Source organism: Maylandia zebra, linkage group LG14 (assembly GCF_041146795.1).
Source record: "Maylandia zebra isolate NMK-2024a linkage group LG14, Mzebra_GT3a, whole genome shotgun sequence".
NCBI lineage: Eukaryota > Metazoa > Chordata > Actinopteri > Cichliformes > Cichlidae > Maylandia > Maylandia zebra.
Genome location: NC_135180.1, coordinates 39701128 through 39711621, shown reverse-complemented (window position 1 = coordinate 39711621; position 10494 = coordinate 39701128). Strand labels below are relative to the sequence as shown.

Sequence of the window (10494 nt, the reverse complement as noted above, 5' to 3'; positions counted from 1 at the left end):
CGGGTGTGGGAGGAGTTCGGAGAGGCCATGGAAAAAGACTTTCGGGCTGCCTCGAAGAGATTCTGACAAACCGTCAGACGTCTCAGGAGGGGAAAGCGGTGCTCTACCTGCACTGTGTATAGTGCTGGCGGAGCGCTGCTGACGTCGACTGAGAAAATTGTCGGGCGGTGGAAGGAATACTTCGAGGACCTCCTTAATCCCACTGACACGTCTTCCGAGGAGGAAGCAGAGTCTGGGGATGAGGGGAATGACCCGCCAATTTCCGGGGGCGAGGTCACTGAGGCAGTTAAACAACTCCTTGGTGGCAGAGCCCCTGGTGTTGATGAGGTCCGCCCCGAGTTCCTGAAGGCTCTGGACGTTGTAGGGCTGTCCTGGTTGACACGCCTCTGCAATGTTGCGTGGAGATCAGGGGCAGTACCTGTGGACTGGCAGACCGGGGTGGTGGTCCCCATCTTCAAGAAAGGGGACCGGAGGGTGTGTTCCAACTACAGGGGGATCACACTCCTCAGCCTCCCTGGGAAAGTCTATGCCAGGGTGCTGGAAAGGAGAGTTCGTCCGTTAGTCGAACCTCGGATACAGGAGGAACAATGCGGTTTTCGTCCTGGTCGCGGAACACTGGACCAGCTCTTTATCCTCTCCAGGATACTTGAGGGTGCATGGGAGTTTGCCCAACCAGTCTACATGTGTTTTGTGGACTTGGAGAAGGCATTCGACCGTGTCCCTCGGGGTGTCCTGTGGGGGGTGTTGCGGGAATATGGGGTGTCTGGCCCATTGCTACGGGCCATTCGATCCCTATACAACCGTTGCAAGAGCTTGGTTCGCATTGCCGGCAATAAGTCGGACTCATTCACGGTGGGTGATGGGCTCCGCCAGGGCTGCCCTTTGTCTCCGGTTCTGTTCATAATTTTTATGGACAGGATTTCTAGGCGCAGCCAAGTGGCGGAGGGCTTTCGCTTTGGTGGCCTCAGAATCTCATCTCTGATTTTTGCAGATGATGTGGTTCTGTTGGCTTCATCGGGTGAGGGCCTCCAGCTCGCACTGGAACGGTTCGCAGCCGAGTGTGAAGCAGCGGGAATGAGGATCAGCACCTCCAAATCTGAGGCCATGGTTCTCAGCCGGAAAAGGGTGGAGTGCCCACTCCGGGTCGGGGATGAGTTCCTGCCCCAAGTGGAGGAGTTCAAGTATCTCGGGGTCTTGTTCACGAGTGATGGGAGAAGGGAGCCGGAGATCGACAGACGGATTGGGGCTGCAGCTGCAGTAATGTGGACGCTGCACCGGTCCATCGTGGTGAAGAGGGAGCTGAGTGTAAAAGCGAAGCTCTCAATTTGCCGGTCGATCTACGTCCCTACCCTCACCTATGGCCACGAGCTGTGGGTAGTGACCGAAAGAACGAGATCGCGGATACAAGCGGCAGAAATGAGCTTCCTCCGAAGGCTGGCTGGCCTCTACCTTAGAGATAGGGTGAGAAGTTCGGCCATCCGGGAGGGGCTCAGAGTAGAGCCCCTGCTGCTCCACATCGAAAGGAGCCAGCTGAGGTGGTTCGGGCATCTGACAAGGATGCCCCCTGGGCGCCTCCTGGGTGAGGTGTTCCAGGCATGTCCCACCGGGAGGAGGCCCCGGGGCAGACCCAGGACACGCTGGAGAGATTATATCTCTCGGCTGGCCTGGGAACGCCTTGGTATTCCCCCTGGATAAGCTGGAGGAGGTGGCTGGGGAGAGAGAGGTCTGGGCCTCTTTGCTTAGGCTGCTGCCCCCGCGACCCGGCCCGGACAAAGCGGATGAAAATGGATGGATGGATGGATATTCTAAAAATCTTTTCTTGTTGATCCCATATTGTGTAACTAGTCCGTCAAACGATATAAAGTCTGTTCCTTCCAATATATGTTCTAAGTATTTAATTCCTTTACAACTCCAATCTGGAAAATTAATCTAATCTTAATTAACATACATTTTTAACATACATTGGAGATACTGTATTTTGGAAATTCTGTTCCCCATGTAGGTATTTCTAGATTCAGTCGTGTGATGGATTTGATTATATTCAGTAAATTTACTGTTTCTGATTAAATATTTTGATATAAGCTGAAATAAAGTTTCCACAGTATTTTCTACATTTTTTTAAATCGCTTTCTCATGAATGACAAAAATAAATGTAGTATTTTCTTTTCAATGCAAATTTCTGGATTGTTCCAAATGGCTGTTAGTTGACATGGGATAAATGAAGAGGTGAAGTTCTTTTTAAAAATTTCCACCAGACTGTAAGAGGTGTTTATGTGAAGGCTTTGAAAGCAGTCATGATTCTTAATACTGGAGCTGATGAGTGCGAGATTAGAAATTTTTCTAGGTCCAGCCAAGGGACCTAGAAGGTCCATTTTGAAAGATATGACAATCTATTGCATGAGATAAAATGTAGTAATAAAAAGATCACCATTGTGTTTGGGCTTTTGCAGAGTTTTTATATTTATCCGTAACAGTTTATTTTTCCTTAAAACTTCCAAAAGTTTGAATCTAGTGATGTAAACCAAGCACTACAAGGGTTATTTGTGACCAGTTCAAAACTTGTTTATTTTAGGCAAAATCGTCACTTTATTGGCAACTACTCTTCCCATGAGATATATAGGTAAAAGTTTTCCTATATGTGAGATCATCCTCTAACATTTTCAGTAGGGGAATGTAATTCAAGTCTGAGAGCCTGGTGGAAAATGTATACCTAAATGTCTAATATTACCCAACTGTAGTGGATTGGTGGAGGTGTTCTGAAAATTACAATTCAGAGGCAGAATTTGTAAGAGAAGAAAAGTAATACACCATACACATATAGGCTTAAAAATGGTCAATAACTGTTATTTCAGAGGTGTGTGTTTGTTATCAGACTTTTACAGATGTTGCGGATTTTGGTCATTTTCAGGCCGTACATCACAGGATTGAAGAGCGGCTGGCATGTAAGAAAATATAATGATAAAAATATGCGCAGCATGTTTGGCACATTTTTCATATTAAATCTGCTCTGTAAAATTTCAAAGCTGGCTCCAAAGGAAAAGTTCAATATGGAAGCCAGGTGAGGCGTGCAGGTACTGATAGCCTTCTGTCTCGTCTGATCAGAACCAGAAAAACAAACCAGCAGAATCTTCATGTAGGTGTAAAGAATGAAAAGCAAAGCGCCAAAGATTGTGCTAAAAGTAGCAAGGAGGCCATACAAGTTGATCACAGTGGTGTCTGAGCATGCCAACTTCACAACAGAGTGTGTGTCACAATATACTTTATAAATTGTGTTTCCACAGAACTGCAAAGGTGAAGTTAAAGATAGCAAGACAACCATTGCAAAACAAGGATAGAACCACGTTGCAGCTATAAGTATGGCGATTTTTTTTGATGTCATATGTGTGTTGTATTGCAGAGGACAGCAGATAGCAAGGTACCTGTCGTAAGACATGATGGCTAAATTTAAATATTCTACAGCCCCATATGAATGTACACAGAAAACCTGCAGGAAACAGATACTGGTAGAAACAGTGTGAACATCAGAGAGGATCTGAACCAGGAGGGACGGAAACAGCCCTGTACTACCATACAGCTCATTCACAAACAGGCTGCACAGAAACATGTACATAGGTTCATGTAAGCTTCTGTTCACACAGATAACCACAATCAGCAGGACATTGGAACCTACAATGAAAATATACAAAGCAAGAATAACAAAGAAGCACAAGTTAGTTACATGTCCTGTGTCAAAATAGCCAGTAAGGGTGAAAAAGGAGACCTGTGTGGTGTTTATCATGATTGTTCTTTGGATTTAGAACAATTGACTGGTTCACATCAATAAATAATTTACCTTTTCTTGAAACTGGACTGCACTGACACCACATGCACCTTACACATTAAGCTCACCTGAGGATGAGTGAGTGTTATAATACTAAAGCAATTCATTGTCAGGGAAAGAACATAACAATGTCAATTAAAGGTTTAGTTTAGAAATAACTAACAAAATGTCCCGTAGCCCTGTCCCCACTGAGCTGAAACACTGCTTCAGCTTCTTATAAATCTTCCTAGAGAGAGAGAGAGAGAGAGAGAGAGAGAGAGAGATTAGTTCAGAAGTTTTTTTTACTCTAAATTTGGTAAATATTCAACCTCAAATTAATTGTATTTCCTCTATCCCACAGCAGCACAGTTCAGCACTGCCACGTACCTAGAGGAAGACAGAGGGGAGAGATAAATGTAGGCCTACCGGATTGTTCTTTGCTATTTATTTTACTGAGAGTATTAAATTAACCACAAACTTACAACATCAAGGAAATGTATGTAGAAGTAAAATGCTCTATTCACATCCCAACCTATTGTTTCCTTCAGATTAAAGTTATGGGAGAATACCCAGAACTTCACACAGTGGCACTGAAGGTAGTGTTGCTATTCTCATACTTTTGTGAGCCCGGATTTTCTGCTCTAACAGCTGGTGCTAGGCTGTTCTGGAGGATCTGAGGGATAATGGCCCTGTCCTGCTCATGCAGGGATGACCCACCACTGCCAGTTGCCCGTTGGCTCTGGTCCTTTGGGCCTCTTGACCTTTGGCTATGAAGGCTCCACCGTGTGCCTCCCTCTTCCTTCTTTTGGGGATGACACATAGTTATCCTCAGGGCGTGTGGCCTCTGGTGTTCAGTTCTCTTCAGGGTCAGGGGGTTGTGCATGGCCTCGTCATATTCTAACTGTGGTGTTCTTGTGTGCCCAGTTTGTTTTTCCTGGAACAGTACTCAACTCACCTGCAACTTGCTTCACTGTTCATCTGCAATCACTCATCACCTCATGGGCTTACTAACTACTAACTATCAAATAAGGGAGACTTTGGAGACACTCAATGCACACTCAGCTGTGCTGATGGTGGTCAAGGTCAAGGTCAAGTTTATTTCTATAGCACATTTCAAACAGCTGATGCTGCACAAAGTGGTTAACAATATAAAAATGGCATTAAAAAGCAAAAATGTAATACAATACTAACAGTATAAAACAATAATAGGACAATAAAAGAATTAAAACAATAACTAAAACTATTTCAAATGCTTGGGTCATAGTGTGTTAAAAGCCAGGGCATAAAAATGTGTCTTTAGTAATGATTTAAATTGCTCAAGTGTTTGTGCAGATCTAATATTTAAGGGGAGACTATTCCAAAGTCTGGGACCTGCCACAGAGAAGGATCTATCACCACGGGATTTGAGATTAGTCCGTGGGATGGATAGCATTAGTTTTGAGCTGGACCTCGTGGTTTTTCCTGGAGCATAGGCAGAGAGGAGCTCAGACAGGTAAGGAGGGGCTCGGGCATTAAGTGACTTAAAAACAATAAGTAAAAGTTTAAACTGGATCCTGTAGGCGACAGGAAGCCAGTGTAAAGAAGCTAAAACTGGGGTTATAAGCTCTCTCCGTTTGGTACCAGTTAGCAGGCGAGCAGCTGCATTTTGAACCATCTGAAGACAATGGATGGTGGCCTGATCTAGACCATAATACAATGAATTGCAGTAGTCCAATCTGCAAGTAAGAAAAAGGTGAATAACACATTCAAAGACGTTAGCCGGGAGGGATGGCTTTACCTTGGCTAGCTGTCTTAACTGAAACAAGCAGCACTGAACTACTGCACTCACCTGCTTATTCAATTTAAAAGAACCATCAATGTAGACACCGGGGTTTTTTACATGTGATTTACAATACGAGTAAAGGGGCCCAGAGTGCTGTCGATATGATTAAAGTTGCCAAAAATGACAACCTCAGTTTTATTTTCATTTAGCTTTAAAAAATTAAATGACCACCACTGTTTGACATCGTCAGCGTAATGAGAGCTGTGGATGGTCTGACCCTGCTTTTAAAGATAGATAAATCTGCAAATCATCAGCAAAACAGTGAAATGAAATGCTGCATCGCGAGAAGATGGAGCCCAATGGAGTGCAAATAGAGTGCGAACAGGGCAGGACCCAAAATAGAGCCTTGAGGTACACCGTATTTAAGAGGGGCTATTTTGGAGTTATGGGGGCCCATATTGACATGAAAAGACCTTTCTGACAAGTAGGACCGAAACCACTGTAGGGCAGATCCTTTTAGGCCAGCATGAAATTCTAGCCGTGATAACAGGATGTCATGGTCGACCGTGTCAAAAGCTGCTGACAAGTCCAACAACAAAAGGGCAGCAGGGCTGCCAGAGTCCAGAGTTAAAAGAATATAGTATTCAATTTAATCAGTTCCTCATCTAAAACAGTATTAAACAATACAGTAAATGATAACAGAAATTACACGGGCATTTCCTTTTAAAAATAAGCAAAAAAGAAAAAATATATACTGTAATAATATACTGTAAATACAGACTTCACTTACCCAGTTTATTATGCTATGCAGACCAAATGACACCTTATTTTTATTAATCACATATTACTCCTCACATCTGGTGTGCGTCTGATACAATTGCAGTCAAGATTGCTGGTCAGAAACTGACAGTGCAGGTAAACGTCAATATACGGGACATTTAAGGTAGCTGTATGTCCCGGCTAAAACAAGACAGTTGGATACCCTATCCACTCAGGCTACACGCTTCGGCCGTGTCTGCCTCACCTGCATCACCTGCCTGCCCGCCGCTTCACTCTGGATCTCTGGAAATAAAGGATGGGATTAACCATCTGTCTCATCCTGCTGCTCAACTAGACACTATTTTTGCCTGCAAAGTAAGACATTGCTCCTAACTCACTGCCTTTGATTTAGGAATTAATTACACTCTCCCTCTCTTTCAGTAATCCCCACATCAGAGACTCCTGCTACATTTTCCACATTTCCAGTTTTGCACACTGGCAGGGTCTCGCATGGCAAATTGGTCCTGGGTGAGGGACCAGACAAAGAGCGATTCATGGGGGCCAACCAGGCACAGTTCGAATAAGGGGACCTGGGCCCATCCTCTTGTAGATCCAACAGCTGCAGGAGGTGCCATAGCAGTTGGGTGCGATGTGTGTTGGGCGGTGGCCAGGAACAGAGGCCCTGGCGGATGGATCCCTGGCTACCAAGACTAGCAATTGCAAAGAAAAGCGTCTGGACTTCTTTAAGTTGCTTGAAGACGTTTCACCTCTCATGCGAGAAGCTTCTTCAGTTCTAAGGTCAAATGGTGGAGAGTCCCAGATTTAAACCTAGTGGGAGTTTCCCCCCACAGAGGGACAAAGGACCCCCTGGTGATCCTCTAATCACCTGAGCCAAGGTGTGAAACTGGGTGTGGGTCCCAATCAGCCAGGGTTTCGGGTGAGCTCATTGTGAAACCTGGCCCCACCTTATCATGCGAATTCCTGAGGTCAGATGGTCCAGGATGTGAGTGGGCGTTAAGGCGTCTGGGAAGGGATCTCAAAACTGGATTATAGATGGCAGACAGTTGGTGTCGTAAACCCCGCCTCTGTTCAAAGATGGTCGCTCACAGTGGACATAGATGGCTTCTTTCACTCCAATTTCGAACCATCTGTCCTCTCTGTCCAACATGTGAACATTGGCATCCTCAAAGAGTGACCTTTGACCTTTAGATGCAGATGGACTGCTGAGTCTTGTCCTGTGGAGGTGGCTCTTCTGTGTTGTGCCATGCACTTGTGAAGTGGCTGTTTGGTCTCTCCGATGTAGAGGTCTGGGCATTCCTCGCTGCACTGTACAGCATACACCACGTTGTTAAGTTTGTGTTTTGGAGTTTTGTCTTTCGGGTGAACCAGTTTTTGTCTGAGCGTGTTGCTGGGTCTGAAATGCACCGGGATGTCGTGCTTGGAGAAAACTCTCCTGAGTTTCTCTGATACACCGGCTACATAGGGGATGACAATGTTGTTGCGTCTGTCCTTCTTTTCCTCCCTCGCTGGTGTCTGGTCTTCTTTTCTGTGCATCTTTGCTGACTTTATAAATGGCCAATTAGGATAGCCGCATGTTTTAAGTGCTTCCCTACATGTGTGTGTTCCTTCTTTTTTTCCTTCAGGCTTAGAGGGAACATGTTCTGCCCGGTGGTGTAGGGTCCTGATTACTCCAAGTTTGTGTTCCAGAGGGTGATGGGAGTCAAAGAGGAGGTACTGGTCCGTGTGTGTGGGCTTCCGGTAAACTTTGATGTTGAGGTTGCCGTTCTCTTCAATGTGCACAGCGCAGTCCAGGAAAGGCAAACAGTCGTCCTTTGTGTCTTCCCTGGTGAACTTGATGTTTTTATCCACAGCGTTAATGTGCGCAGTGAAGGATTCCACTTCTTGTGTCTTGATTTTGACCCAGGTGTCGTCCACATATCTGTACCAGTGGCTGGGTACTCTTCCTTTGAAAGAGCCAAGAGCCTTCCTTTCCACTTCCTCCATGTAAAGGTTGCTACAATAGGTGACACGGGGGAGCCCATGGCACAGCCATGTTTTTGTCTGTAAAAGCCTTCGTTGTACTTGAAATATGTAGTGGTGAGGCAGAGGTCTAACAGTGTGCAGATCTGATCGGGTGTGAAGTTGGTCCTGTCCTCCAAGGAGCTGTCTTCTTGTAGTCGTTTTCTGACAGTCTCCACGGCCTCCGTGGTGGGTATGCAAGTGAAGAGAGAGACTACATCAAAGGACACCATGGTTTCATCTGGATCCAGGGTAAGTTTCTGGACCTTGTCGGTGAAGTCAGTGGAGTTCTTGATGTGGTGTGGTGTGTTCCCCACGAGAGGAGCAAGGATGGTAGCAAGGTGTTTTGAAATGTTATAACATTATAACATTGCAAAACACCTTGCTACCATAGATTTAAATCTGGGACTCCCCACCATTTGACCTTAGAACTGAAGAAGCTTCTCGGATGAGAGGTGAAACGTTTTCAAGCAACTTAAAGAAGACGCTTTTCTTTGCAAGCTCCTTTGACTACGATGACCTGGATGACTGAAAACCTTTACAGACAAGACTAGCAATTGGTACATTGAATGCCAACCCTCTGGTGGGGATGGAGTCTGAGTTAGTGCATGAGGTTTACAGGTCGGGGTCCCGTCAACACATCGCTTGGTGTCAGGAACCAATCTCCTGGAGAGGGGCTGGAAGTCATGATCCTGTGTCTTCTGACCCAACGTTTTGAGTTTATGTTTATGTTTAAGTCCTTTAGGTTTTCTAAGTTCATTTCTGTTTTGCCTAGGTTGCCTTGTTGTAGTTTAATCTTTCAGATCACCTTGGGTCTTCAACCCCAGTGTTTAAGTTTCCTTTGCTTTCATGTGCGTCGTGTTAGTGCATCTTATGTTGTCAAGCTCTTGTTGTCATGTCTGCGTCTCATTAAGTTTCCTGTTTTATTTTGAAGAGGTATTGTGCTTCTGCGATCCATGTGTTTAGTTTTACTCTCCTCCTGTGATGTTATGTTCATTCATATCAGCTGTTTCCCCATGTGTTTCCACTTCCCCATATCACCTCATGTGTGCATTTAGTCTGTTTCCAGTCATTCATCATCAGATCGTCTGCTAAGTTCACGTCATGTTTCCAGGTCTTTCTATGTATCCATGCCAGGTCTCCATGTTTAAGGTTTTTCATGTTTTAATTTTAGTCCACCAAGTTTAGGTTATTGTTCAGTTTCACCAATGCCCTTTGTTTGCATTTATTTTGTCAGGCTTAATGAACAGCTTGTTTTCTGTTAAGATTACGTTTTGTTCTTGCGTGTCTGCACTTGGGTCCTCTTCCTCACTCAACAGTCTGCTTTGTAGCCAGACTGTGACACTGGACTCTGTCTCAGTCTGGAATTGCCCTTGGTGAGAGGGGGCGAGCTGTGGTGGGTATCCTAGTGTCCCTTCGGCTTGCAGGGTTTCTCCCTGTGGATGAGAAGGTTTGTTCTCTGTGGGTTGGGGAATGGGTCCTGACTGTTGTCCTCGCATACAGTTCAGAGTACCCAGCCTTCTTGGGGTCCCTGGGGTGCTTGAGGGCACTCCACCTGGGGACTGTTCTCCTACTGGGAGATTTTCAGGGAGAGTGAGACCTGGAGGGGCTCGATTGGGAGGAACAGCATCCTGGATCTGAACCCAAGGGGTTTTTTGTTACTGGACTGTACAAACCACAGTTTGTCCATAACGAACACCATGTTCGAACATACGGGTGTCCATAAGTGCACAGGGCACTGGGACAGTGATGGGTCTGTCTAGCACAGACCCACCGCTGGAACAAGACAATTCTACTACAACAGCAAAAAGCATGGCACACCAAGCAGAGCTCTTTGATTTCATGCACGAGGGAGAGAACTGTGACAAGCGTGTTCCTGTCGCTCACCCCAGTCGCTCTCGTCTGCTCCCTCGTAACACTGCTCTTTATTGTGGTTACATGAATAAGTTCATTAACATATGATGTCTTACATAGGCATACATGTAAACAAAGAGTACCTTGTCTGTGTGTACGTATAGGCATGCGTGTGTGTGTGTGTGCGTGTGTGTGTGTGTGTGTGTGTGTGTGTGTGTGTGTGTGTGTGTGTGTGTGTGTGTGTGTGAGAGAGAGAGAGAGAGAGGGGGGTCAAAATGTGACCCTGTGAAGACTCCCAAAG

At 45.5% G+C, this 10494-nt stretch overlaps 1 protein-coding gene across 1 annotated transcript; it reads right to left on the bottom strand.

The window, feature by feature from the left end:
• Positions 1 to 2848: 2848 nt before the first annotated feature.
• Positions 2849 to 3778, bottom strand: LOC106674628 (olfactory receptor 4B13-like). Its single transcript, XM_014407547.4, has one exon. The coding sequence runs from the start codon at positions 3776 to 3778 to the stop codon at positions 2849 to 2851; it is 930 nt and encodes a 309-aa protein (XP_014263033.4).
• Between the last annotated feature and the right edge of the window lie 6716 nt (positions 3779 to 10494).